Genomic DNA, 26,728 nt, shown 5'->3' with positions numbered 1-26,728 from the left:
TTCAAAGGTAAGCTGCACTCAGACGGGCTCTGGCACATGCTAGTTTAGTAGCTGCTAACCGTCAGTGCTAACAACCACTCGCGCATGTAATGTACTTTTAACTTGCTGCTATGTGTTTCAAACGTTTAGAACACACTCTCATTGACATCGGGATACTGTGGAAAGTTATGTTCGGTCGACTTACAGCCGCGATCCAAGCGAGCCGATGACTCTTTGTTATCTCTGTAACTCGTTCAAAGGTAAGCTGCGCTCAGACGAGCCGACGACTCTTTGTTATCGCTAACAGTTGTTCTCCGTGGTTGCGCCTCCAGGCAGGAAAGCGGTGGAAAATTATTCTGTTTCTATGTTTTTCCCATGGCGATCATGTGTTGCGCTGTTACAGCCCACAATACAGCAACGGTTTACCATGGTTGAAATCAAGTGAATGTGAAATTAATCAAATTAAAACACGGCTGAGAGAGGGAGCACAGTACGCGGTAGTCATAGGCAGTAGAGGCGGCGGAGGCAGTCAACATGACAGCCGCGGAAAGTAATAAGTCATAACGCCCAAGCCCTATTATTAATATATTCTTCTTACATGTTTTAAATACTTAACAGTTAATTACCTGTGACAAAGTGAGCACCGCAGACTCTGGCCTATTCCAGCTTAACACCGTCCAAATCGGACCTGGATATCCGTGTCAGCCATAGGTGACGGCGTTGTTCAGACAGCTGTTTTGTTTTTTCACACTGATTCACTATTACGGCTGGTAGGCAATAGAAAGAGCGTTGATCTCCACCTCCACGGGCCGTGCAACCAACCATTAAACACGTTTTCCCCATTGTTCACTTCCAATACTGCCTAAGGCGTCATACAACGCAGGTCAACGGTGCGAAACGACTGCCACCCAATATGGCGGACGCGCTGAGTAGTCACGTGAGCGTGACGTCAGCTGAAAACCCCCTATTCTGTTCCCCCATGGAAATCTGTTTCCCCTGTGTCGGGAGTGCGCATTGCAGCGAGGGAGGCTGGGCTGAACACTGTTACGTGACGTCCGATAGATTTCTCGGTTAAAACCAAAAATAAAATAAAAAACTCAAGTCAAAGTTTTAAAATTTACTTTAATCGGTAGCTGTTTCCAAAATTATAAAATACACACCACTTCTTCTAGAAATCAGCATAGGAAGAGCCTGCTTTATTAATTGGTGGTGTGTATTTTATAAATTTGGAAACAGCTACCGATTAAAGTAAATTTTACAACCTTGACTTGAGTTTTTTTGTTTTTTTACCGAGAAATCTATCAGAAGTGAAGTGAAAGAGTTAAAAATAGCACAAGAACACCCTGTTTTATTAATCTGTGGTGTGTATTTTATAATTTTGGAAACAGCTACCGGTTAAAGTAAATTTTAAAACCTTGAGTTGAGTTTTTTAAATTTTTGGTTTTAACTGAGAAATGTATCGGACGTCAGGTGACAGTGTTCAGCCCAGCCTCCCTCGCTGCAATGCGCGCTCCCGACACAGGGGAAACAGATTTCCATGGGGGAACAGAATTGCGCACAACACCGGCACCGCAGCGGCGCTTGGCTGCGAGGGCCGATCGACGCCGCTTGCGGCTTTAACATCCTTCATATGCGGCCTATCAGCGTACCTCGAGTCGCTGTTGCACGTTCCATAACAACAATGTTTAAAAACCATGGTTAGCAGTAGTTTTACTGAGTAAAACCAAGGGTAACGTACAGCGAAAGAGTGGAGGAAAACGCATATTTGCCCTACCTGTACCACGTGATATGACGTCACGTTCTAAAAATAACTTGCTCGCGGAACGCCATTTGTTCTGGCAAACGTCCATCTTGAATGCTTGCTTGTTATTTGTCCACTTTTGACGCATCTTACGCATTGGGGAGGAGGAGCGTCAAGGAAAACCTCCAGCAAAAAAATCCAGAAAAGTTTTCAAATTTCATATTAGACTAAGGCTTAAATGTCTGATAACCCTTTCACTCATTACTGAAAGGGCTTGGTGTTACTGGTTAGGGCATCCATTTTCCAAACCACTTAATCCCTCATGGGGTCGCGGGGGTTGCTGGTGCCTATCTCCAGCGTTCACTGGGTGAGAGGCAGGGTACACCCTGGACAGGTCGCCAGTCTGTCACAGGGCAACACAGAGAGACAGACAGGACAAACAACCATTCACACCTAAGGACAATTTGGAGAAGCCAATTAACCTAACAGTCATGTTTTTGGACTGTGGGAGGAAGCCAGAGTACCCGGAGAGAACCCACGCATGCACAGGGAGAACATGCAAACTCCATGCAGAAAGACCCAGGGGAGTACTCGAACCCAGGACCTTCTTGCTGCAAGGCAACAGCGCTACCCACTGCACCACTGTGCAGCCTGGTTACTTTTCTGGTTAGGGCAGTGGTGTCCAAACTTTTTGACATGAGAGTTAATATTATGTTAAAACAACTTTGGGGCTGAAAAATAATTTTGAAAAAAAAATTGGTCTTTTTAAAAGTTTATCTGCTAAATGAAAGTAAAAATTTAAGTGAGTGTAGATACAAAACAAAGATTGTGCATGTCTGCATTATAAGACAGGCTCAAAGTTTCAAACTTTTCTGGGTTGAGTATTGTTTTCTTATTTGGTTTGCGTTTGAGTAAATGTAAGTCGTGTTTGTGGTTCGAGTTCCTACAAAGAAGTTGAATGCAAAAGTGTTATTAATAAATGGAAATCTGTATTTTGTTCTTCATATTTTTCAAGATGTTCTCTGTAAAAACCTTGGTCTAGAAGATGAAAATTGTTCATTTGCACCCACCTCTGCTTTTATTGAGAACCGGGGGCTGTAAAAAATCCTTCAGAGGGCATATATATATATATATATATATATATATATATATATATATATATATATATATATAGACTCGATATATATATAGACTCGAGGCCAAGGGCCCCCGCCCTGCCGCTTGCCCAGAATGCACCACGGCCGCATCTTGATTCGAGACAGCGCAAACAGAGCTCACAGCGGTAAGTTAAAAATTCCCTTTTCTGTTGCTGTTGTTGTCCAAAAGTACGTTTTAAGATCATTTGAGGCGAGAACATTATACTTTTAAGCTTCCCTATGTGGCCCATTTACATAGTTAGTGCGTAATTTTAATAAAAGTCCGACATTGAGCGGAGCAGAGTGACCCGCAGACCTCCGAGGAAAACCGCAGCCAGGGCTGATGTTAGTCCGTTTTTAGTACACTTCTGTCGGCCAAGTAGTGTGCGTAGTACCGCTGGTTATGATTTATTTGTTTTGTGTTTATCTGACTGACGCGTGTTGCTGTATTAACTCAATACTTGTTGGAATAAATTGTAAATGTCTCCCAATGACGACAGCAGCATATAAAATTAATAAATAAATAAAATCTACAAATGTTTTTCCTATCTGAGTTTCTTCTGAGTAAGGACACGAATAATTGAGAGGAGAAAGAGGGAAAGAAAACAATAGTAATAATAGTGTATGAAAAAACTGACATTTATTTTATAGAAATGTTTAATCTTTGGAACAGAATGAAGGTGTAATATATATAACAAATTATTAACAGTTACTAACATGGTTTCAAACAAATCAATAACTCCTATTAAGATCTCATACAAATAGACAACGCCTATAAACTTACAATTAAAAATAGTTGGAATGGAAATTAATTTACTGATTATTTAATGTATTTTCACAGGTGGTGAAAAAAATTAAATGAAGCAGCATCTGAACATGACTCCAACTGATCTACGTTAGGTCAGATGTAGTCATGTTCACTTAAACATGCAGCCAGCTGGAGCCGCTCCCTGTCTTCAGCCGCCGGATGGTCATCCTCCTCTGGGTCGACCTCCTCATCCTACAAGTCAAGCTGGTCCCCTGCCTCTATACAAATACTGTGGAGGATGCAGCAGGCGGCGATTACTTTTGGGGCAAACGTCAGGCGGACCTACAGTGCCCTTAAGAAGATGGAACGCCACTGTGTCTTCAGACCACCAAAGGCACGCCCAATGATGTCTCTCACCCTGGCGTGGTGCCTGTTGTAGCATTCCTTCGCTTGACCTGTACCAAATATATAATTAACTTGTAATTTAGGTAATATGCTGATATGTCTTAATCTTCTATCCAATTAATATAATCTATGTATCAATTGTGTGTCATTGTTGGCTCTATTTAAGGACAAGAAGGGAAGAGATCTTACTGGCAAGCTGTTTCCCTATAGGATGCACCGCAGGCCAGCCAGTAGAGGGTCACCAGCACCTCTATCTCATGTGGCCATCCATGGACCTTCTGGATGGGCAACAGCTGAAGGAGGAGGACGATGGTTGCCCTGTTTAGCAAGAAGGCTGGTTTCAGGTCTCCTTCATTAAAAAATATTTGGAGGATCGGCACAGAGGTGTTTATCTTCACATATTTTGTTTCTGTTTCTTCCTGAAAATAAAAAATGCTAAATGTTACCATAATTGTTTTTTGTCACCTTTTCACAACATAAAACTATACCTACTTAACATGCAGATTATTATAGTTCTCAAGAAAGAAAAGGTAAAATGTATAGTAAATGTAACAAATGGCTTCCATTCTATGGTATTTTTACCATTTCACTGAAAAAATGGGCTGAACTAACTGCACATAATTTATAAATTAATCACTGTAAAGGTGGACAGACATAAAAATATGTTTTTTTCCTTTCTTAATGATCAATGAATGCTGTGAGGGTCAGGAGGTGCAATAAAGTAGCTTAACCCTACTGTTATTAATGTTAAAACTGGGTCTTCATTTTAATTAATTATAGAAAAAACAGTCACAATTTCAACCTGATCACGTTTTTAATACCATCCTCAATGTTTTTTTAAAGATATAAGTAGGAAATAGGCTGTCAATCTTAAAATGCCTACCAGTTGGCAATAGATGGGTGAGCAAAGCCTGCCTTCTGAGCCTCCTCTGCTGCATCAATCTTCTCCTTGCTCGGATTTGCCTCCTTAAATGCGCCACCTCCTCTTCAGCCTGCTGGTAAAGCTGACCAACGACTGAAGCAACAGCAATATTGCTCGTATTGCTCATTTTGCTTCTACAAAGTGCTGATTTTTAAAGAAGATTCAATTCATCCATCAGTCAATCAATCATATCAAGCAAATAAAAATCCGATTTTATAGTCTTATTCAAGTACATTTTTCTTTATTTCAATTTGTATTCTATCTGTAGTCAATCTGGACAACAATTACAACTCCCCACAAAGAAATTCCCGCTATTGCTGGTTTTATACCCACAATGTAACGTTTCTGGCACTGGAGCTGCTAATTGCAATCAGCGCACCTGCGTTGCCTCCGCCTCTACCTGCTTACTCTGCTTACCTCTACTCTGCTCCTCGCAGTCTCCAGTGCCAGAACGTATCGAGCCTTACGGTGAGAACTTCCAGCCATCTTCCTGAGTATCTGTCTGCCTGTCTGCCTGTCGACCTGTTTTTGCCCTTGTTTTTTGAGCCAGCCTGAGCCCTTTTTGGATTTGTCTGCCCGCCTGAGTCCTGTTCTTCAGCCTCAGAGATTTGGACTGCCCACCTGTGTTTTGGACCCTGCCAGCCTGTAAGTTACGGAGATTGCTTGCCCCTTTTGACTGTTGTGCTTTCGGATTTGGATTTGGATCTGGACCTGGACACGTCTCTGGATTCTCCCTTGGATACCTCTGCTGGATTAAACGGATCTCCCCCCTGCCCAAGACCCGGACTGGACCTGGACAAAGAACTGGATTATCCCTTCACGGTCCCCGCTGCTTCCTGTAAACCAGACGCTGCCAAACCAGCCGTCCTCGTGCCCCAGGTTAGTGACTCAGCTCCTAATCATATTCCCTCTGTCCCCGCTGGTCATTAACCCACCACTCTGCCTTCAGGAACCGCCAGAGGCTGTGTGCTGCCGCACAAACCGGGAGGTCCGCACCGCCACCAACTTTAATAAACTGTTTTACTTACTCGTTTTTACTTACTCGTTTTCGGGTATTTCTTGGGTCCATCCAAATACATTACACACAATTCTGTAATTATTTTAGATATTTTTTATACGTTTTAGAAATTAATAAAAAAAAAAAAACGTTTTCAATAAGATATGACGGTGTAGTGTATAAATAGTAGGGCTGGGCAACGATTAAAATATTTAATCGCGATTAATCGCACTGATTAATCGCGATTAATCGCGATTAATCGCATTGTATTTACAAACTCCAAGAATGAATTCAAAAGTAGTGTAAAGAGCACTTTTATTTTAATGTTCTGCTGCCATATGAACAAAGGTGTTGTAACATTTGTAGCACTTATCAGTAACACATATTTAGTGTAAAGCTCAACTTAAACATGTAAAACAAAAAATAGCAATAATAATAAATTAAAGCTTATTGCCACTGACAGGGAATTCTCTTTATGGGGAAAAAATCTACCAAAAACAGGCAATTTCTGAGGTAACAGCAGGGAGCAGCATTACCATTTTATGTTCAATACCAAAGTTTAACTTGGCAGTGGTTCCAACTAACTTGTTTCTGTCATATTCCATGCTGGAAGAACTTTAAACTGAAATGCTTGCTAACTCGATATGCTTGCGTTTATTTGACGTTGACACGCGGTTTTTTGTTGTTGCTTTCTCGCGCGCATATAGTGAATGGCAGGGGGAAAACAGGCAAAAATACATGGATACTTTGAAACGAGAAGCGACTTCACCGACGGCGTCGATGCAGACCCCCCCCCCGCTCCGCTCCGCACAAAACTTGTTCCGGCCGCCAACTCACCGCCTCGCCCCGCCTAAGCTCGCTCGCGGTACCTGCGGGAAACACCGCCTTCCGCATGTCGGCTTTGTTTTTTTCCGGCCAGCACCTTTCTTCCTCTTTGAATCTGAGGCTGGGCTGACAGCGAGGTTATTGGCGCATTATCGCCACTTACTGTTCTGATTCAAACCCCTACACCGCAGCAACAGACCTTCACAAAATAAAAGCATGTGACCAACATGCGTTAACGCGCGTTAAAGAAAATATCGCCGTTAATAGTCTAATGAGTTAACGCGAAATTAACGCGTTAACTTGCCCAGCCCTAATAAATAGTTTTGAACGTTAAAGAAATGCTCAAGGGCTGCGGGTGTGATGACGTCATGAGTATACTTCTGTTCTAATACACAATACGTGCTGCGTGCTCACGTTCTCGTCAAGTCCTATCTTCCTGTGTTCTTACCGAGAACAGACTTGACGAGAACGCGAGTACGGACTCGCGTTCTCGTGAATTGAGAAACGGCCATCATCTTATTAGTTTCATGGCCACTGTGTCAAGGTTCATCTCAACTCATTTAACACACTAAGTCACAACAAATAATTTTCAGAAACATCTTGCTGAACCAGCTCTAAAATACTTCACCTTTTTCTACAAAAAAAAACCCAAACAGAAAAACCCTTAAGTTTGTAAATAAAGCTCCACTATGTTTATTTCCAGATTATTGTTGTGATGTTTGTAGTAACTTTTAGACCATTAATTAAGGACTCCGACAACAGCTTGCTTTAGCCAGCAGGCATATTTACTGAAGTGTCCTTTACCGGTAACCATACATACACATAACCCGCTTCAGGTACGGAACGCCCCAAGGACCATAACACAACTTCCCCAAAGTAGTGATAAAATTTTAAACAAAACATGAACTTACCTAACTAAAAGCATACAGTCTGTCAACTGAATACTGAAATTAACATACATAATAACAATAACATTTGAAACAGGTTTTAAATGTTCTTCCTTATAGGACATAATCCTTTAGCCATGCTGGTGCCTTAACCTCCCTACTTGGATAAACCCTTTCCACCTTCTCTCCCACCCTCACTTCCGGTGCTGCTGTCTGTTCTGCGTCTCCCCCATTTTCTGTAGGGCTTTGAATGTCTGGTAAGGGTCTGTGATGTGTCTTGTTTCTCCTCACCTCTTCTGAATTGGTCTCCACGACATAGGAACGAGGAGTGTCTGTTTTTCTCAGCACCGTAGCCGTCTCCTGGGTGTTAGTAATCCAGACGCGCTGACCTGCTGTTAGCTCTGGCCTGACCCCCGCTCTATGTCTTTTGTTGTAGGCCAGTGTCTGTGCCTGTTTCAACTCTTTGTCCTTGTCTGCAAATTTCTTTTGGTTTGGCCACTGTAGTTTAAGTTGACTGGGTGAGAGTGGCAAGGGTGAGCGCAGCCTTCTACCCATCAGGAGCTCAGTCAGTGATGGGCCTTGATTCAGCGGCGTGACCCTGTATGCCAACAGGGCCTTGTATGGGTCGGTGTTCTTCTTCAAGAGGCTTTTCATCGTTTTCACTGCCCTCTCTGCCTCCCCGTTACTCTGAGCAAAGTATGGACTACTGGTGACATGTCTGAAGTCATAGTCTGTGGCAAATGAGGAGAAAGAGCTAGAGGAAAACTGAGGTCCATTATCAGTTATCAGTATCCCAGGCACCCCATGTCTAGCAAAAATAGATTTCAAGCTATTAATAATCCCTGCTGATGTGGTTATAGATGTCTTCATTATTTCAATGTATATTGAATAGAAGTCTACTGCCAGTAGATAAGAGTCATTTTCCCAGTAAAACATATCTGCCCCAAGTTTCTGCCAAGGCCGCTTAGGCAGCTCTGGATGTAACTACATCCAGAGCTACATCTTGGCTCTGGATGTAGCTGTTGGTACTTAACACATGTCTCACACTGGCCCACAACTTTTGTGATTTGGGCACCCAGGCCTAACCACCACACAGATTGCTGAGCCCTCAGCTTGCATTTGGATATCCCCATATGTCCCTCGTGCAGTCGGGCGAGCATTTCATTTTGCATTGTCTCTGGGATGACAATATGTCGTCCTTTCATCAAAAGATCACCATTCATGTGTAACTCACCCTGGTGAATCCAATAAGGCTTCAGCTGCTGGGACAGCTCCTCTTGTCGTGGGTAGCCTCTTTGGCACTGGCGGATCAGCTGACTGCAGATGGCATCCTGCCGCTGATGGTCAGCTATCTGCTGGAGTTTGGATTTAGATGCAGGTAAGTTATCACGTACGGTGTTAATGAAAATCTGTACTTCCCCTTCCATCTGTGTTTCTTCTGCTGTCAGTGGACGCTTTATCGGGGCCCTGGACAGTGTATCTGCAGTGATGAGGGCCTTTCCAGGTACATGTACTAATATCTACATGTCGTGCATAAACCTAAGCAGTCGCAGCCGGAATCTCTGAATCCTGGGAGGTAAGTCATCCGGTGCTTTTGTCCCTAAGAGCGCGAGGAGGGGTTTATGGTCTATTGTGAACTGTACTCCGATGAGGTATGAACTCAGCCTCTCACAGGCCCAGGTGACGGCTAGTGCTTCTTTTTCAACCTGGGCATACCGTTGCTCTGTTTCAGAGAGGCTTTGGGAAATGTAGGCAACTAGACGCCACTGCATATTTTCCTCTCTCTGCATTAAGACTGCCCCAAGGCCAAAAGACGAGGCGTCCGCTGACACCTTTGTCTTGGCTTGTGGTCTGTATTGAGCCAAGACTGCTGGTGAGGCAAGCTCAATCTTGAGCTTGTCAAAGGCTGTCTGCTGCATATGACTCCAGGTACAATCATTGTCTTTTACCAGCAGATCTCTGAGGGGCTTGGTAGAATCTGCAAAGTGAGGGAGGAATTTTGCAACATATGTTGCCATCCCCAAAAAGCGGCTAACGTCTGCTGCGTTCTGGGGGACAGGCATGTCTGTAATCGCTCTGATCTTCTCAGGGTCTGATTCAATGCCTGCTGCACTAACTTTATGTCCTACAAACAGAACCTCCGACTGTGCAAAGGTGCATTTCTCATTTAGTGTTAGTCCTGCCTCTTGGAGTCGCGTCAGGACAGCTGTGAGCCGCTCATCATGCTCTGTTTCATTCTTTCCCGACACAAGGACATCATCTGCATGGCATATAACACCTTTAAGGCCGGTTAAGAGCTGGGACATGTGTCTTTGAAAATGTTCTGGGCCCGAATTTATCCCAAAGGGTAGCACATTGAAGCAGAAACGGCCAAAGGGAGTAATGAATGTTTTTGGTTCCCTACTTTCTTGTGCTAATGGAATCTGCCAAAAGCCACTCCGTGCGTCCAATTTTGTTAAATATTTTGCACCATTCAGCTGTGCTAATGACTGTTCTACGGAGGGTAAGATATGTCTTTCTCTGCACACACTTTCATTAAGCTTGGTGAGGTAGACACAAAGTCTAATTTTGGGTTTTGGCCATTTGGTTTTGGGACCACCACTATCCCCGCACACCACTCGGTAGGTTTCTCTATCCTGGAGATGATCTATCCCATTTCCTCCATTCTTTTTAGTTCCTCCTTGACTTTTTCAGTTAAGGGTGTTGGCACACGCCGAGGAGTTGTAAGGGCATAGGGGACAGCATCGTCTCTCAGCCGGATACGATATTCACCTTCCAGTCTCCCTAATCCTGTAAACACCTTTGGGAATCTCCTTTTGAATTTTTTTTCTGGGTCCCCCTTCTCCTCCAGTGTATCAAGTTTTTTCATTTGTTCCACAAGATGTAGTTCTGTAAGTGCTGGTAAACCCAGCAGTGGCCTAGCCAAGCTATCAATGACAAATACAGACTGAGTGGACTTTCTGTCCTTGCTTTCAAGGCTGCATTGAAGCTGACCTACTACTGATAGTCTGGTATTATTTGGGCCATACAACTTTTTGTGGGTGTGCAATAGAGGGCCGTCTCTTCTGTAGCTATACAGACTCATAGGAATGGCGGTCACTGCTGCCCCTGTATCTAGTTTAAAGGAAACTACTGCCCCATTTAGTTTGATGTCTGAGTACCAGCCATTTCTGTCTGACTTCACCTCACCTAAGAACAGACTGTCTTGATAGAGTCCCTCTTCGTCTGTCATCTCGTGTACCGGCTGCTGAGACTTGGAGACAGCAGCAAAGTGTCCTCGTTTGTGACATTTCCTGCATTCAGACTCTTTGGCAGGACAGTCTTTCCAATTGTGTGATGGAGCCCTCCCACATTTATAACAGGCAGACGATGTTACATACCTGTTCGGTTTTGGTCTCTGTCGTGCACTGCCCTCTGTCTTGCGTGCAAGTGAAAGCGCATGTATCTCTTCACTGGGCTCCTTAATGGGTACAGGGCCACTCGCACTGCGCAGCAAACCCTGTTGTTGTTTCACAGTTTCACTCTGTCTGACTCGTGTTACGGCTGTAGTCAGGGTCAGCTGTGCATCCATCTGCAACTTCTCGGAGAGCGTGGCATCTCGTATGCCAACAACAATGCGATCGCGGATCAGTTCATCTCTGAGAGCCCCGAATTTGCAATAATCCGCCTGTTTGTGAACCGCGGTGATAAAGCTCTCGGCCGTTTCGCCCAGTTCTTGTTTACGCATGTTAAACTTCGCCCTTTCAAAAATGATGTGTTCTCCAATAAAATTTTCATCAAAGCACTGTTTTACTTTTTTGTAGTTGAACTTTTCTGCAGACGTTAGCGCTGACGCATTAAGGATATCCTCGGATTCATCGCCCATTGAATATATCAACATATCACTTGAAAAGCCTCTTCCCTTTTGTCCAGCCCCGATACGATCCTGTACCTCTCGAACTGTCGGATCCATTTAGGCCAGTTCTGGACATCTCTGCAAACATTTCTGGCGGGCTTAGGCGAAACTCCTCTCCAACGTTGCTAGCTGCCACAGGGTTGCTAGCTGTTGCAGAATTGTCCCCTGGTCCTGTTCCTGTCTGCTCCGGTCTGTTCTCGTCTGCCAGTTCCTGTACCCCTGCAACCTCCGTCTGGTAAAATGACTCTGGCTTTCATCATCCACAATCTGATGTCTTAATAAACTTTGGAAAGTTGTTGTTGGAAACCAGCTCGCTGCAGCCAGCGGAAAGGGGCGGGGACGGACCACTATCAGTCTCATAACTTATTTATTTATTTATTTTTTCCCCAGTGTCCTGTCTAGCAATGTGGCAATAGGAATTGATGTCTCAATGCCAGATAGAGCTCGACAGATTTTGCTTTTACAAGTGGAGCGAACAGCTTTCGCCATAGTGCTCCACTTGATTTATGCTTGTAAATAGCTTTTTTGTGATTCCTGCAGGGAGAATTTCGAATTATATGGACACTACAATGGGAGAGTAAAGGAAGAACAAGAAGTGAGAGAAAAAAAAAGAGAAGAGGTGAAAGAAAGAAGAGATAAAAGGGAGAGAGTGATAAAACGTTCTCCGTCTGCTCCATCACCTGGAAAGAGAGATGCAAAAAGAACAGCACAACCAACAGACATAAAGCAACAGATACAATCGAATAACACCTAGATGCCATTGCTAAATCATATGTATTATTATTTAAGCTGACATGTGTAATGCGATACCTGAAAAAAGAAAGTGAAAGAACATAAATAAATAAATAAATTATAAGCTTTCTGTATATAAGTGAACATTTAATACCTGCGACCCAGCACCTGTGGGAGTTTGTGAGAGTGCACTAGTTTAGGTGAAAATTATCCAGAAGGAAATAGCTCGATAGTGGTTGTGGAGAACCAAACGCCCGGCTTCCCCGAGCACAGAGACAGGAGTCAGGGGACCCATAACCCCGGACTCCCAAAGGGGCCCCAAAAGCAGGGCGCCCAGGAAGGGCCGACACAGGATATCTGCAACCCCCCCCCCAAGGAAAGAGGAGATACGACCCCGTGGAAATCCCCCAGCCACCGCAATGCCGACGCCCCCAAGAGCCGTGGGGACGAGCCCGTGTGCTCCGCCAGCAGCCAGCCCCGCTGAAGTGGTCCCGGCCATGGGCCCTGAGGGCCAGAGGCCCCAGGGGCGCCCCGCGAAGCAGCCGCCGGGCGTGCGCCGGCCCACTCCGGGTAGTGTAAACCCGAGGCCCACCAATGTGCCAGAGGGCCAAGGCGCCTGCCAGCGCAGCGGAGGAGGGCAGGTCGTGGGGGGATGGGCTCCGCACCTAGCGGAGACTTGTGATGTTCTTGGGAGAGGGAGCGGACCACACCCATACCTGGGGAAAAAAAAAAAAAAAAAAGGAAAACTCATTCACACCATCCCTCCCTAGTGCCCCACTCACCACACACAGATAAAAAAAGACGTTGTACACACATTCCCACATAACACTCGCATCCAACACTGACCAGAGGGGGGGTCACCCCAAATCAACTATATGACTGCTTGTGCCCGACCCCTGGCCCCGCCCCCGGACCAGACGCCCCCTGGACCGGGCCCCCCAAAGAGGGGGGGCCAACACGACCCGTACGAGCCACCCAGCCAGAACCCCCCTCACCCCCTAAATACCTAATAAACCCCCTCCCTCCCCCACCTTACCCTAGCCACCCCTGCCCCCCACCCCTCCTGGGGGGAGTGGAGGCGTCAGCCCCAGACCTGGCAAGCCGCTGACTACCCATAGCAGCCCTCCGCCAAGACCCCGGACACAGTGGCCCGCACCTCCTCCAGGCCCCAGACTCCTTGCCGCCATCGGAGAACGGGGGTGTGCAAAAGACCCCAATCCTCCCTACGCCCGCTCAGATGTTGTGTTGTTACATGTTGTTCTTAAGTGTGTTTAAAAACTGTGAGCGCCGAAGAGGGTGCACGGCACAGCCCACCCCCCCTCCGGAAGGAAGCTGGTGCCAGCGCACCCCCTCCAGGCAACTGCCCAGAACCCTCAATGTCTAAGTGCGAGAGGAGGTGAAGGGAGCCGTCCGAGGTGAGGCTCACACAACATAAGCCCCCCCCCCCCAGACGTCTTCCCCCCACCCCCCCATACCATGGCCTACATGAGTGTGCGTTGTGAAAATGTTTGGAGTGAAAGTGTCTAGGATGCATGATAAAATTGGGGAGAGGGACGTCACCAGAAAGTGAGGGGGCGTTACTGGAGATAACGCCCCTCCCCAAGGACCTACATGTGTGGTGGCGTGATGGAGCAGGCAGAGGGAGGAGTCTGGGGATGGGGAGCCAAGGACTGGGAAGCCATCCCAGGGAGCCAGCTCCCCTACAGAACCCCCGCCAGGGCCCCCGCCCGAGCGCGGCGCGCCCCAGGGACCCCAGGCCCCCAGACCCACCCCGGCCCCACCCAGCGGCAACACAGCTACCAGGTCAGTAACCCACGTCCGTCACCACGCAGCTCCCTAAGAGCGCCGCAAGCGGTTGCTATAGGCCACCCGTAGGCCTCCCAAGTCCTTCCCAGATGGGGGCAACAGACCCTGGAGTCAGATCCACCAGGCGGCCCACTCCAAGTGCCCCCAGAGCCCCAGGAACCCCTCCATTCAGCCACTGCGCCCTGCAGGAAGCAACCCACCGCCCCCTATTCCACTAAGTGATGGTGTTGATCAGAGGAGCCCAAAGAGACCAATCAGATGTGGATGCAGAAGCTGAAGATTATTATGATCCAACAAAAGATACTCTATACTGATTGATACTGATATTTTCTTTACTTTACCAATTCAAGAGGATAGTTTTCTTTGCGATACATAATGCAGCGAAAACCATGTAAACTATTTCTTTTTCCAGAGGACTCTCCTCAAAATTACCGAGCAAGCAAACTGATGGGGAAGGTGTAATTTTACAGCTCGGGCACTTTGATAAGTCCTTACATATCTGTGTCCAGAACCTCTGGACTGGTGTGCATAACCATAACGCATGAATATAATTATCAGGATGATTGCCTATGCAGTGTGGACAGATATTAGACTGTGCCAAACCCATTTTGAATAATCTTTGTCCTGTGTACTGTACTCTGTGAAGGATTTTGTATTGTATTAGTTGTAAGTTGGTGTTTCTTGTCAATCTGAAAGTTCTTAGACATATCTGAGCCCAGAAGTTTTGTTCAAAGGTGACTGATAAATCCTTTTCCCATTTCATAATAGGAAGAGATATTGAATCATCTATTTTAGTCAGTGTCCTGTATGATTTAGACAGTAGTTAGGGGGGTGGGGGTGGGGGGGTTAAATGTAGGAACTCTAATATATTAGTTGGGATTTGTCAACCACCATTAATATGCTTATATTTATTTCTAATTATAGATTTAAGTTGTTCATATTCCAAGAATTTATTTTTTACTAATGCCATATTGCATATTTAGTTTAGCAAAATTGATGAACTCGGTTCCGTCAAGTAGATGTTCCAGATATTTGATACCTTTATTCTTCCAGTATGTGAAGTTTATCATTTTATTATTTTGTAGGATATCAGGGTTATTCCAGATAGGTGTACGACCGCATGGGATAAGGGATAACTTTGTCATTTTAAGGAACTCCCACCATGCTGTCAGAGTAAAACTAATGTTGATATTTTTGAAGCATGTATGCCGTTTTATATTTGAGCTAATAAACGGCAAATCTGAAATCATGATATTATTGCACATTTCCTGTTCTATATCTAACCAAGGCTCATCTAGATGACTATTTTTTATCCATTTAGAGATGTATTGTAGCCTATAGTTATGGAAGTTAGGCAAATCTAATCCTCCTCTGTCTTTAGTCTTCTGTATTGTCTTTAAGCTTATACGTGGGGGTTTATCTTTCCAAAGAAATTTAGAAATGGCAGAGTCTAGAGATTTAAACCAGTCGGATGATGGTTTATTGGGTATCATTGAAAATAAATAATTAATTCTAGGTAGGACCATCATTTTTATTGAAGCTACCCTACCCATAAGTGGGATTGGAAGCGATTTCCATCTTTTAAGGTCCTCTTCTATCCTGTTTAAAAGTGGGGCGTGGTTAAGTTTAAGTACATCCCTTAATTTAGACGACACAGTAATACCTAAATATTTAATATTTCCTGATTGCATTTGTAAATCTAGGGAGTTTTCGAAAGAGCAATTAATTGACAGTACCGTAGATTTAGACCAGTAGTAGTAATCTGATACTTTAGAGAAAGATTCTAGTATTCTAATTACTTGTGAAAGAGAATTATTTGAATGCTGGAGATAAAGTAATACATCATCCGCGTATAGACTAATCTTATGCTCTATTTTCATGCATTTTATACCTTTTACAGCTTTTGTTTGTCTGATTTTTGCTGCTAGAGTTTATCAGTCTCATACCTTATATGGAAATGGGACCATTACACTCCGGAAATGAAGGGGGCGCTAGTGACTCTATTTCCTGTACCAGCCGTGTTATAATAATTATAATAATAATAACGCAATTTATTTTAACACTTTCAAAACGCCCAAGAACACTTTCAACTTAAAAAATACAAATTAAACTGTAAAGAAATGGCTAAAAAACGTGTTATGTCACGTGATATGTCCTTTTTTATTTTTAAATGTTTATTAAATCTTATTTTCGGATGTTAAAATTACATTAGTAAAAAACAATCTAAAATAAGCAACAATAAGGAATCATTATGGAGATGTATTTATCTATCCTTACACCCTATCAAAAAAAAATGTCATAAAACATAAATCAAATTAATATTTTAGAGACAAATGTACATTGAGAACACATTTATCCATCCAATAATTATCATACACGCACGCCTATCTCTATAGTGAGATCGTTAGGGCTGCTGCGGTGGATCCTGAACAGATTCCCAGTCCATCGCAGATTAAGACAACATCCATCCATCCATCCATCCATCCATCCATCCATTCATCCATCCATCCATTTCTGACCCCCGCTTAAACCTTCATGGGGTCGCGGGGGTGGCTGGTGCCCATCTCCAGCGTTGATTAAGAAAACAGATATAACCAAATACTTGCTGGTGCTGAAGTTCGAACAACAGATTTTGATGTTGTGAATTGTACTCTTAAAATAAATAAGTTCAAATCTAAAATATAATAGCCTTTGCCTTATTTAATAAGGACTAGATAGAAAAGAGGTTTGGTCGGTAATACAAATTTGGCCAATTTAGTACAAGCACTTTTGTTCTGTTTATTTGCCAAATATTTTTCTTATTATTCACATTGTAAATACATTGTAAAAACAAACTAAAGGACTTTTGAACTTCTAACAAGTGGCATTCCGAAAACTATAATATACTTGGTTGCAGGCGACCTGGCTCAACTCTTATCATCGTTTCCCGTAATGTCTCATTGGAAACTTTTAATATAAGGACTCCAGCTTAACCAGGAAACTGATTGGTGTCCCACTATTCTATTTAGAAATTCCATATCAATTATACCAACTGCAATCGATTCATAAACTGCGTTCCAAAGACACTAAATATCCATTTTTTGCAAAACCAAAGGGGATACATTTGAAACTTTAAATGTAGCTTCAACCTGGAAAGACTCACTCAAAGAAAGAAAGTTTTTGAAAGTTTATTTGACAAGAAATAATCTTCAGCGCTTGGACCCGGGCAGTAGACATGGCGCTGATAACCGCCAGAGAGAATGATCTGCTATGGATGAGTTTTCTTTTTTTCTATATAAAAACCTTTTTGAGTGAAGTCATTGGATACATAAATTAAACCAATGTGTAAATTCTAACTATAACTGTCTTCATCTCACCTGCTCAGCCAATATCCGTCCCAGCCTAACGGCGGCAGTCTCATCTCCTCCACCCTTTATAAAGTCCGGCTTGATGCTTGATGTGTGCAACTGCTCTTCACCTGAGCTTTCTTCACCCCCACCCGATCTCCACCTTCGCACACCACACCTTTCATCTTATATTTGTGTCATGACTTTGTAACCGGACAAAATGTTTCTGTATGTGCTTGCTTTATTACAAAAAAAAAAAAAACAATAGTTGATTCTGACTGTTAAAACATAAACAACTTGGCCGTTTATCAGTTTTGTAAAGAAAATTTGTATTGATTCCAGTCATTGTTCAAAAACAATAAGAAACGTTGTATTTACACATATAAAATATTGCAAGTTATTAACTTTACTTGTATTTCAAACTTTTAAAACAAGGTTATCCAATTGTTAAACAACGCTGTTACAGTATATTTACACCTACTTTATTGGTTCTACTTTCTATCTTCAAGATATTACAGCCACAATGTAACAACACCACTTCTATGAAAACCAAATAATGGTAATAATGTAATACATAATATTAAATTCGGGTGCATTGTGCAACGGGTAGCAGTAGAGGGTGGGGACCTTGGCGTTCCGATCCTCGGCTGCAGAAGCTGGCTCTTGGGACGTGGAATGTCACCTCTCTGGTGGGGAAGGAGCCTGAGCTCGTGCGAGGTTGAGAGGTTCCGACTAGAGATAGTCGGACTCACCTCGACGCACCGCTCTGGCTCTGGAACCAGTCTCCTCGAGAGGGGCTGGACATTCTTCCACTCTGGAGTTGCCCCTGGTGAGAGGCACCAAGCTGGGGTGGGCATACTTGTTGCCCCACATCTCAGTGACTGCACGTTGGGGTTCTCCCGGTGAACGAGAGGGTGGCCTCCCTCCGCATTCGTGTGGGAGGACGGGTTCTGACTGTTGTCTGCGCTTATGTGCCAAACAGCAGTTCAGATTACCCACCCTTTTTGGAGTCCTTGGAAGGGGTACTGGAGAGTGCCCCTCCTGGGGACTCCCTCTTTTTGCTGGGGGACTTCAACGCTCACGTGGGCAATGACAGTGGGACCTGGAGTGGCGTGGTTGGGAGGAATGGCCCACCTGATCTGAACTCGAGTGGTGTTTTGTTGTTGGACTTCTGTGCTCGTCATGGATTGTCCATCACAAACACCATGTTCAAGCATAAGGATGTCCACATGTGCTCTTGGCACTAGGACACCCTAGGTCACAGTTCAATGACCGACTTTGTTGTCGTTTCATCTAATCTGCGGCCGCATGTCTTGGACACTCGGGTGAAGAGAGGGGCGGAGCTCTCCACCAACCACTACCTGGTGGTGAGTTGGCTCCGATGGTGGGGGAGGAAGCCGGTCCGACCTGGCAGACCTAAACGTATTGTGAGGGTTTGCTGGGAACGTCTGGCAGAGTCCCCTATGAGACGGAGCTTTAACTCCCACCTCCGGGAGAACTTTGAACACGTCCTGAGGCGCGGAACACGGTCCATTCAGACTCAATGTCCCCCGCCTCTATTGTTGAGGCAGCTAGTCGGAGCTGTGGCCGCAAGGTTGTCGGTGCATGTCGGTGCATGTCGCTGCGGCAACCCTCGAACACGCTGGTGGACACAAGCGAGGAGGGAAGCCGTCAAGCTGATGAAGAAGTCCTATCGGGCTTTATTGGCCTGTGGGACTCCAGAAGCAGCTGACGTGTACCGGCAGTAGAACCGGCAGGCGGCTCAGCTGGTCGCCGAGGCAAAAACTCGGGCGTGGGAAGAGTTCGGAGAGGCCATGGAGAAAGACTTCCGTATGGCTTCGAAGCGATTCTGGTCCACTATCCAGCGTCTCAGGAGGGGGAAGCAGTGCGGTACCAACACTGTTTATAGTGGGGGTGGTGTGCTGCTGACCTCGACTCGGGACGTCGTGCGTCGGTGGGCGGAATACTTCGAAGACCCCCACTAATCCCACCAACATGTCTTCCATTGCGGAAGCAGAGCCTGAGGACTCTGGGTCGGGTTCTCCCATCTCTGGTGCTGAGGTTGCCGAGGTTGTTAAAAAGCTCTTCGTGGCAAGGCTCCGGGGGTGGATGAGATTGGCCCTGAGTACCTTAGGGCTCTGGATGTTGTGGGGCTGTGTTGGTTAACGCAGCTCTGCAGCATTGCGTGGACATCGGGGGCAGTTCCCCTGGATTGGCAGACTGGGGTGGTGGTCCCCCTATTTAAAAAGGGGGACCAGAGGGTGTGTTCCAACTATAGAGGGACCACACTCTTAAGCCTCCCTGGTAAGGTCTATTCAGGGGTTCTGGAAAGGAGGGTCCGTCGGACAGTCGAATCTCGGATTCAGGAAGAGCAGTGTGGTTTTCGTCCTGGCCGTGGAACACTGGACCAGCTCTACACCCTCAGCAGGATTCTGGAGGGGGCATGGGAGTTTGCCCAACCAGTCTACATGTGCTTTGTGGATCTGGAGAAGGCATTCGACCCAGGGTGTACCCCGCCTCTCACCTGGTGAACGCTGGAGATAGGCACCAGCAAACCCCTGTGACCCCATGAGGGATTAAGCGGGTCAGAAAATGAATGGATGGATGGACAGCGCCAGTTCACAACACATGTCATCTCAAGGCTCTTTAAAAAAGTAAAATTCAATCAAATCAGGCAGATTGGTCAAAAAGTTTCCTATCTAAGGAAACCCAGCAGATTGCATCAAGTCTTGGCAAGCAGCATTCACTCCTCCTGAAAGAGCGTAGAGCCACAGGGAGAGTCGTCTGCATTGTTGATGGCTTTGCAGCAATCCCTCATACTGAGCATGCATGAAGCGACAGTGGAGAGGAAAACTCCCCATTATCAGGGAGGAAAACCTTCAGCAGAACCAGGCTCAGTATGAACGGTCATCTGCCTCGACCGACTGGGTGTTAGAGAAGACAGAGCAGAGACACAAAAGCACAGAAGCATTGATCCAGGAATCCTTTCTATGTTATAGAGTGTAATGGCAATCTAGCTTCACAGATGGCTGTGTCCAGCGAGGAGACAGAGTTCAGCAGATAAACCAGTTGGTTTTCAGATAAACCAATAGCTATCTCAAGGAGAGAAACAGGGTGAGACTCTGAGAAACAGGACCGGCTGGATCATCCATAAGACGGAGCTGTTGACAGCAGTAGCTCAGACGATCTGCACACCAGGATGCTGTCACAGCTAGACAGAATACCAGGCCAGATGTAGCTGCTATGGAGAGAAAAAGCAGAGAAGACATAAAGTTAAAAGTTGAAATAATAATTAATGCAGAACTTGAGAATAGAGGGATAATTCAGTGAGAGAAATAGGTCTTTATGTCCCCCGGGAGCCTATAGCAAACACCTCTATTTTCTTATTTCTGTTCCTTATATTCCTGTAAAACACTCTGAACTCCTTTGTGCATGAACGGTGTTATACAAATGAACCCACTGTCCCTTAATATAGCATACAGAGCGCAATATTTAACACCGAACAGTGTTTTTTCCACCTAAGTCTGATTGGAACGCTTTAATTCCCACCTAATATTTCACTTATCTAAACTTGTTTGAATCATTTTAGCATCCTATTATTGTTTTTCTATTTTTACGTTTTTCTACATTTAAGCAGAGCAGCTGTAGGAACACATATTTACTCTGGGATTAAAAAAGTATTCTTGTTCTGCTTCTTACATTTATTTTTTAGCTCCTTTTGCCCTTGCATCCTTTTCAAACTGCCTCCTTCCATGTCTCCGCTGAGCCATCATAACACAAACAGGTGTCATGATCCGTGGCACAGACAACACGACAAAAACTCACGCAGAAGCATCTTGGTTAATCAGCAATCACTGCCTTTTTTTTTCCAGCATAAACACGCCTGTTATATGGGCCAAGTTGTGTCAGTGTAAATAGCCCAGAACAATACACTCTGCATTTCCAGCTGCAGCAGCCCCCTTCTGATTGGCTCGATCGATCGTCGGAGGCATTTGATGTTATAGGAGGCGAGGCGAGGCATATTTTTGATTGGAGGATAATCAGAGTCGAGCTGGCCCGGGTCCTCTTCAATAATTCAAAGAAAGGATTTGGGTGAGATTCCCTTAGATCGGAGGTGCGATGTACATTTCATGGCCTGAGAGATGGGGTGCTGCAGCGGAGCAGGGCGTGAGTGTGTCTGTCACTGTGGAGTTTAGGGCTTGGAGGGGTGGGGACGGAGGTCACATGAGCTCAAACATGAGATACCTCCTAACCAATAAGACGCTGCAGAAATGCTGTCGTCCTAATGTTAAAAATATGAAAATTGAAAAAAAAATAGCTTCACAATTTGCATGTGATCTCGTGTACATATAAGAGTGCTTCTGCAGATGTCCACAACCGGGGATCCTTTTTCTCTTCTTTGGTGCCGTTTTGTATCAGCTCACCCAGAGGAGCTTAGATTGTAGTCCAAGCATTGATCTTCCTTTTTAACACATTTCAGCTTTGTGTCTGTGACTAAGCCGGTTTTACTGGCCGTAACAGTGCCGTGAAATGCACAAGCATAATTTACACTTTAATCTTTGTTTCTGCAATAAATTTCAAATCAAGATCCTGACTTTGGAAAGTTAATGCATTTGTGTTTTTTTGTTCTTGTTGTTTATTTTTTTTCACTTTGCAGAAAATGACCAGGATTCCTCAATATTTTTGCTTGACTGACCATGTTGGAAAGTCAAAAATCACATATTTTTCCTATAAGTGAATGCATAGTAACTGCATGCTGTGTGGTCGGGGTGACCTAAAAACAGCCTTCAGTGTAGAAGTTGTTACAGAATGAAGGAAATCAAAGAGAGCAAATTTTTGTGTTTGAAATGGTTTGATAGGAAACAGGTTATAAAAGAGGGTATAAAAGGCTATTTAGATGGAAATTGTATTTTCATATCGATATTGGCTATACATATATATATATATATACATATATATATATATATATATATATATATATATATATATATATATATATATATATATATATATATATATATATCCCCCACAGGACCCCCGAGGGATCCTGTGGGGGGGTACTCCGGGAGTATGAAATACAGAGCCCTTTAATAAGGGATGTCAGGTCTCTGTACGACCAGTGTCAGAGTCTGGTCCGCATTACCGGCAGTAAGTCAGACTCGTTTCTGGTGAGAGTTGGACTCCGCCAAGGTTGCTCTTTGTCACCGATTCTGTTCATAACTTTTATGGACAGAATTTCTAGGCGCAGCCAAGGTGTTGAGGGGATCCCTTTTGGTGGCCTTAGGATTGCGTCTCTGCTATTCGCAGATGACATGGTCCTATTGGCTTCATCAGTGCGTGATCTACAGCTCTCACTGGAGCGGTTCGCAGCCGAGTGCGAAGCGGCCAGGATGAGGATCAGTGCCTCCAAATCTGAGACCATGGTCTTGAACCGGAAAAGGGTAGAGTGCCTTCTACGGGTTGGGGAGGATGTGCTGCCCCTAGTGGAGCAGTTCAAGTATCTTGGGGTCTTGTTCACGAATGAGGGGAAGATGGAGCGGGAGATCGACAGGCGGATTGGTGCGGCGTCTGCTGTGAAGCGGGCGCTGTACCGATCCGTTGTGGTGAAGAGAGAGCTGAGCCAAAAGGCAAAGCTCTCGATTTACCAGTTGATCTACGTTTCTACCTTCATCTATGGTCACAAACTTTGGGTCGTGACCGAAAGAACGAGATCCCGGATGCAAGTGGCTGAAATGAGTTTTCTCCGTAGTGTGTCTGGGCTCTCCCTTAGAGATAGGAAGAGGAGCTCAGTCATCCGGGGAGGACTCAGAGTAGAGCCGGTGCTCCTCCATGTTGAGAGGAGCCAGTTGAGGTGGCTCGGGCATCTGGTTAGGATGCCTCCTGGACTTCTCCCTGGTGAGGTGTTCCGGCCACGTCCCACTGGGAGGAGGCCCAGGGGAAGACCCAGGACACGCTGGAGGGACTATGTCTCCCGGCTGGCCTGGGAACGCCTTGGGATTCCCCGGGAGGAGTTGGCCCAAGTGGCTGGGGAGAGGGACGTCTGGGCCTCCCCACTGAAGCTGCTACCCCCGCGACCCGACCCCGGATAAGCGGAAGAAAACGGACGGACGGACGGAAGTATTAACTTTGCTTGTATTTAAAATTTTTAAAACAAGGTTATCCAATTGTTAAACAATATGTGACAACTGAAATGTGTAAAAGACTGGAAAACAACTAATATTCTCCTTGCATTCAGTATTAACATTCAGGACAGTGTCCAGGTTTGCCAACAGAGTAGTAACGAGGGTACTCTCCTCGTCTTCCATTTCCGGTGAAGCCCACACAGTCTTTATATTGCCGGTTGCAGGAAGAACACGTTTCAACCGCAAAAGAAATCAGATTTTCTGCCTTGAATGACTTTTAAAATTTACCCCAGTGGATCTCACCTGTTAATAAAAAATATATTTCATGTATCTCAAATCTAATTTTGCATGTTTTAAGTGAAAAAGGTCAAAGGTTCTTACCATCCAGCCAAGCAAAGTGAGTCTTCTTCCCGGAAACCGGGTCAGACACAATGGCTTCAAAGCACTTGCAGGTTGATGCCAAGGTGTGTCTTGGCATGCCAGGCTGAGGTAAGCTTTGTCTCCCTGTGCTAGTACCACCTCTTGGAGAACAGCTTCAAGTCCATTCAATGGCATCTGAAAATAACAAAAATAAAATAAAAAAACAGGTGCATTGCAAGACTTCCATACCGGAAGAATGGCTATGACATGTGATTATGAATGAATCTTACCTGTAAGATTGGTGATATCCTTTGCACCTGCATGGGGAAGAGCATTAAACAATAATTAATACTTTATATCTCTCAAGATCTTATCCTTTCCATCTCTAATGGTATAAAAAAATGCTGTCCAAATAATGAATTGAATTTTTTTTAAATCATTTAGGTTTTTGGTGTCATTTGCACATAAAGATACAAATCAAAATGACTAGATATGTGTAAACTTAACTTTAACGTAAATTTAAGGACAAAACGTAATAGCTACTGACATAAAAGGAAAAGGTTAGTACTCATCAGGAAATATACAAATGATTGGTATAAAAAAGGCATGTTTGAAATTAATCACTGTAGATTCTTTAACATTATTGTTACTGTTTTGTAGGATTTAACAATTAATTTTAGAAGTCACAATGGCTTCCAGATAACAGATATATATTCTGCAAAAAATTTATTGAAATTGTAAAAGTGATATTGCTCAAACAGCCAAGGGCAGGTATTAACTAATTAGATTTACTCAATTACTCTGTAACTTTTGACAAAAAAAATAAATAAATAAAAAAATTAGGACTATTTTTTCTTATGTTATACTCTTGAGTAAATTTTGTTGATACGCAACCCAATGCGTGTAACTTAACTGAATGAAGAACACATTTTAACCTATAAAAAAATAAAACACGATGCACAGATAAATGTTGTTTATGCTAGGTTTCCTCTAACCTTAATTTGTTTTCTTGTAATAATATTTTTCATTTTTGGTTATAAAATGCCGAACAGTGTACACAACTTGATTTATATTCATGTCTGCTGAAATAAATGGGCAATGTTACATTGCACATTATGATCAGTAAAACAGGACTTAATAATAGCCATCTCACCAAATACTTTGTTACTCTTGTGTGTTTTTTATGCACAGTTACTTATTAAAAATATATTGAAGTAGTGCTACTCGTTATTATAGCATCACATCTGGGTACTACACCCACCTATGATGACAGCTGTTAGTTTATAAAAAATATTTGACTTTCCATAAATGTAACATTCGTGTTCCAAAAACATATTTAAAAATAAAAGAAAAACACTTGAAAACTGATAAGCATGTAAAAAAATATTTTATATTTTTCAAGTGTTATTTGACATACCTGTCAGGATGCAGCCTTTAGGCTGTATTTTGAGCATTTCCTGGCTCCTTCTCCCTCCACTGCAGCCCTGATTACACCCTGATCAGCCACGTCTGTCAGGCTTCAATCAACCACGGACTCTACTCTCCTTTATAAGCTCACCCCAGTCTGTTCCTGGTCGTCTGCAATCTCCACCTGCAACCTCCACTCACTCCACGCCTGTTTACTGCCTTGCTGTTGGAACTCCTGTCACCCCAGTGCTTCACTACTCTTGTTTCCTCCAGTCAGCCTGCTCCTGCAACTCATCAACTCCAGCCCAGTAACTGACTCTGGTTTTCACCTTCCGCTACTCCTTCCTTGCAATAAACTCTCAAGACCAGCTCTGTGTTTGTGTGCTTTGTCCAGGTTCATGAAGACAAATCATGAGAATACCATTATGTTGAGCCACAGCAGCTTTTGCTATATGGTTCTGTACCTTGTACGACTTTGAGCAAAGGGGACATCAATGTGTGGCAAATAGATACGAGGATCTGTGTGATTAAAATAACAAACAAAGTTTGAGCATATAATTTCTCAAATATACATTTTATCTACTTTTCTATTTCCATCTAATAGTGCCCTGCAGGAAAATAATTATCTATGCTACATGTTAAAATTAGCCTTCCCTGTATAAATTCCGAATTTCACACAGCTGTTAATTATATTTTCAATCTAATCTAAAAAATGATTTACTATGTGAAAACAAGTTTTAAGAAGGTAAAAATACCTTTTGCTGACTTTTGCATTGTGAATCGTGTGCCAAACATCAGTGGAAGAACCTCTAATACTTCTTTCAATCGACCTCTCAACTCCGCTTCTTTAAGGTACTAGTGATTTTGAAAATAGCGCCCCCTTCATTTCCGGAGTGCAATAGTCCCATTTCCTTATAAGGTATGGGACTGACAGTGGTCCGTCCCCGCCCCTTTCTGCAGGATGCAGCGAGGTCCTCTCGATCACTGAGCTAGTATATAATACACTGGAGTGCTGATTTTGCCGAAAAACTGAAGTCACTGGCCGCCATCTTGCTACTCCCTACTCTCACAGAACCCCGTAGGATTTGGTTGCAACAACAAGCAGTTTTCTGGCTGTGTGAAAACGTTTCACAGGTAATTCTACAGTCAGTGGATGTACTAACACTATCAAATACTAGGAAATTAGATGCTGAAAATTTAACATGTTATTCATATTAAATATACATATATGTATATATAAATATGTGTATATGTATAGGGCTTGGGCGTCATGACGTAGGTACTTTGCGTGGCCCCCATGTTGATGGCCTCCTTTACCACTACTCAGACTACTGCCTATGACTACCGCGTACTGTACCCTCTCAGCCGTGTTTTAATTTGATTAATTTCACCTTAACTTGATTTCAACCATGGTAAACAGTTGCTGTATTGTGGGCTGTA

The 26,728-nt window shown here is 44.1% G+C and overlaps 1 protein-coding gene across 9 annotated transcripts in view; it reads right to left on the bottom strand.

Moving 5' to 3' along the window:
• Nucleotides 1-26,329, bottom strand: part of LOC118556076 — a 45,558-nt gene extending 19,229 nt beyond the window's left edge. For 2 of the 9 annotated variants that reach the window (XM_036130867.1, XM_036130873.1), the window contains exon 1: nt 8,875-11,966. Coding sequence is in view for 1 of the 9 variants with exons in the window: in XM_036130874.1 (XP_035986767.1) it covers nt 7,755-8,371; nt 8,875-8,995; nt 23,903-24,076 (912 nt within the window). In the remaining 8 variants the exon portion in view is untranslated. Of the gene's footprint in view, nt 1-7,258; nt 8,372-8,874; nt 11,968-23,902; nt 24,077-24,171; nt 24,199-25,298 lie in introns of those variants that run through there. The other 7 variants (XM_036130874.1, XM_036130868.1, XM_036130869.1 and 4 more) reach the window with 7 other exon arrangements.
• Between the last annotated feature and the right edge of the window lie 399 nt (nt 26,330-26,728).

The sequence above is a fragment of the Fundulus heteroclitus genome, unplaced genomic scaffold (assembly GCF_011125445.2).
Source record: "Fundulus heteroclitus isolate FHET01 unplaced genomic scaffold, MU-UCD_Fhet_4.1 scaffold_39, whole genome shotgun sequence".
NCBI lineage: Eukaryota > Metazoa > Chordata > Actinopteri > Cyprinodontiformes > Fundulidae > Fundulus > Fundulus heteroclitus.
This window is presented reverse-complemented; position numbering and strand designations above follow the sequence as displayed.